The sequence below is a fragment of the Nematolebias whitei genome, chromosome 14 (assembly GCF_014905685.2).
Source record: "Nematolebias whitei isolate Nwh7 chromosome 14, NemWhi1, whole genome shotgun sequence".
Taxonomy (NCBI): Eukaryota; Metazoa; Chordata; class Actinopteri; order Cyprinodontiformes; family Rivulidae; genus Nematolebias; species Nematolebias whitei.
The window spans coordinates 12,234,938-12,237,442 of NC_056511.1; the positions used below are offsets into that span (position 1 = coordinate 12,234,938).

Here is a 2,505-nt window from a genome sequence, read left to right on the forward strand (position 1 = left end):
ATTGGACCATCAAACTCAGTCAAGATTCATCTCTACTCATTACTTTCAACATCTTTGGCAGATATTGCTTCCTTAGGCTCCCTTTGGGCCTCACTTGGGCATGATGGGCATCATCACCAGGATTAATTCAAAAGGAGGATTGACAAAACATATCCTGGATAGAGTGGCTGGCATTGTGGATCACATCATTATGTTTGGGAAGACAAAACCCCTCAAAGCCACGCTCAGCTGAAAAAGAAATAAAGTTCTAATGTTCGACCCAGACAAGTGTTGCATCTGTGTCAACGAAGTCACTTACTTTGGACACAAGCTCACCGGAAATGAACTTGAGCCAGATCCTATAAAGGTGAAATCAATTCGCCACATGTCACTGCCAGAAAATGAAGCAGAACTGGAGACAAATCTTGGACATGATGAATTATCTCGCAAAGTTTGCACCAAATCTTAGTGAGGCGAACGCACAACTTCTTCGACGAGACAACAAGTTCAAATGGGACAAAAACCGAGGTACAGCGTAAAGCACTGGATACGGTTTTTATTTACATTTTACGTACTTATGCATTTTCTTTAAATATGTGATAACGTAATGACTGATCAGAAAGGCGTGTTTGAAATTCAATGAAAACATTTTATTTGAGCATTTTTGGGCAATGTTTCTATGAAATATAAAATTGCACAAACATTAGCTAAATCAATAAAAGGAAACCATACGTAATGAACTTCTGGCTCTCCAGTAGCCAACTTTTGGGGATTATTTTTAAGTTTTTTCTGATCACTTTCAAGTGTGACAACGTTTTGTCTATCTAAAGAATAAAATAAGATAAACTAAAGACAAAGTGTTTGCACTTCAGACTTTTCTTCTCGTAGAATGGGTTGTTTCCTCAATGCTCCGTTCTGAACACATTTCTTTTTGGACTTGCCACATAACCTGCAATTAAAAAAAAACCCAGTAAAAATAAATAAACAGATTCAGCCTTGTACTGTGAACTCATTTAATTTGCATCAATATATATTTAAGGGCAGCCAAAAATACCATAGATGTGTTGCGTAAATTGAAAACATGTTTTTCTTCCATGTACACTCCTTTTTTTAAGCTGACTAATTTAGTGTATTTGACTTAACTATTTAAATATGAACTGAAAAAAAAATCTTTCAAACAGCTGACTGGGTTCATTTCAGAGCAAAACCAAAAACACAACTTTTTTGACTTCTTGTTCCTCTTGATGACACTTATTTTTAATTTCATTCTGATTTGCTGTCTTTGGCTGAGTTAGTTATAATGGTTTGTCTATTTTAAACCAAATTTTATGCATTTTGGGTCTGAATAACAGAAATATCCTAATCTACATTGTTAAAGTTATGGTTATTGTTCTTGCCCATCCCCATGAAAGGCAAGAAATATGTGTTTGCCTGTTTGTGCTTGTCTGTTAGCAAAAAATATTTCACAAACCACTGAACGCATTCGCCAAGAAAGTAATCATTGGATATACTGTACATCTACATGTGAGTAACTTTTGTAGTCATCCTGATTCAAGGTGGCTGCTACAGCCAATCAACCCTACACAAACATGGCTAAAACTTATATTACCATATTTTTCGGACTACAAGGCGCAATATCAATGAACATGTCTGTTTTCATACATAAGGCGCATTAAACGAAGCAAGTTCATTTTGACAGATTTTTGAGCACCGTGCACCACATAAAATCGGTTCGAGGTCAGTAAGCACGACCAGAATGAATACATAAGGCGCACCAGATTATAAGGCTCACTGTTGATTTTTGAGAAAATTAAAGGATTTTAAGTGCACCTTATAGTCCGAAACATACGGTAAGATATAAATTGGGACGTTAGTAACAGAGCCATCTCCATCACAAAATCTGAAAGAAGTAAATAAGTAAATAAATACCCTCGACATTTCTGCATCTGCTCCACTGTTTCTGGAAGATCTTTATTGAAGGTCTCTGGGAGGAAAAAGTTTACCACTGAAGAGGCGATGGTGAGACTTCCCATTAAAATATAAGGCAGAACCTTATTATATGTGCCTGTAAGTGCAACAAAATCAAAATCCATATCAGAAAATGGAAAACCAGAACAGCACTATAGATGATCCTTCATTTTGTTCTGAATTTTCTGTACAGCTGTTTTATTATTATTTTTTTTATAAAAGTGCAGTAACATGGTTGTATCTTTACAGGTAACAGGGTTATGAAGTACCTAAATAGATGACATAAGGAGCTGTGATGCTGCCAATTCGAGCGGCCGAGGAGCACATTCCCATGCCAACGTTCCTGAGTACAGTGGGGTAGATCTCAGCAGTGTAGATGTACACGATTGTGAAGGCCATAGTGAAGCCGAACTTCCCCGTCATTTCGAGCGCAAGAGCAACATACTGAATCGCTTAGGAGGAAAGACAGTGGCGTTTAATCCTAGTAATATGTATAATTAAAGAAGAAAAAAACAACAACAGCAACAAAAAACAACAAAGAAAAACATTTGCATTCTA

At 36.6% G+C, this 2,505-nt stretch overlaps 1 protein-coding gene across 1 annotated transcript in view; it reads right to left on the bottom strand.

Annotated features, from left to right (window-relative positions):
• Positions 1-825: 825 nt before the first annotated feature.
• slc22a5 (solute carrier family 22 member 5) overlaps positions 826-2,505 on the bottom strand; it is a 9,907-nt gene continuing 8,227 nt past the window's right edge. Inside the window, exons 8-10 of the mRNA XM_037687291.1 lie at positions 2,217-2,399; positions 1,909-2,044; positions 826-928 (exon numbers count right to left, since the gene is read on the bottom strand). Coding sequence (XP_037543219.1) covers positions 826-928; positions 1,909-2,044; positions 2,217-2,399 — 422 coding nt within the window. The remainder of the gene's footprint in view (positions 929-1,908; positions 2,045-2,216; positions 2,400-2,505) is intronic.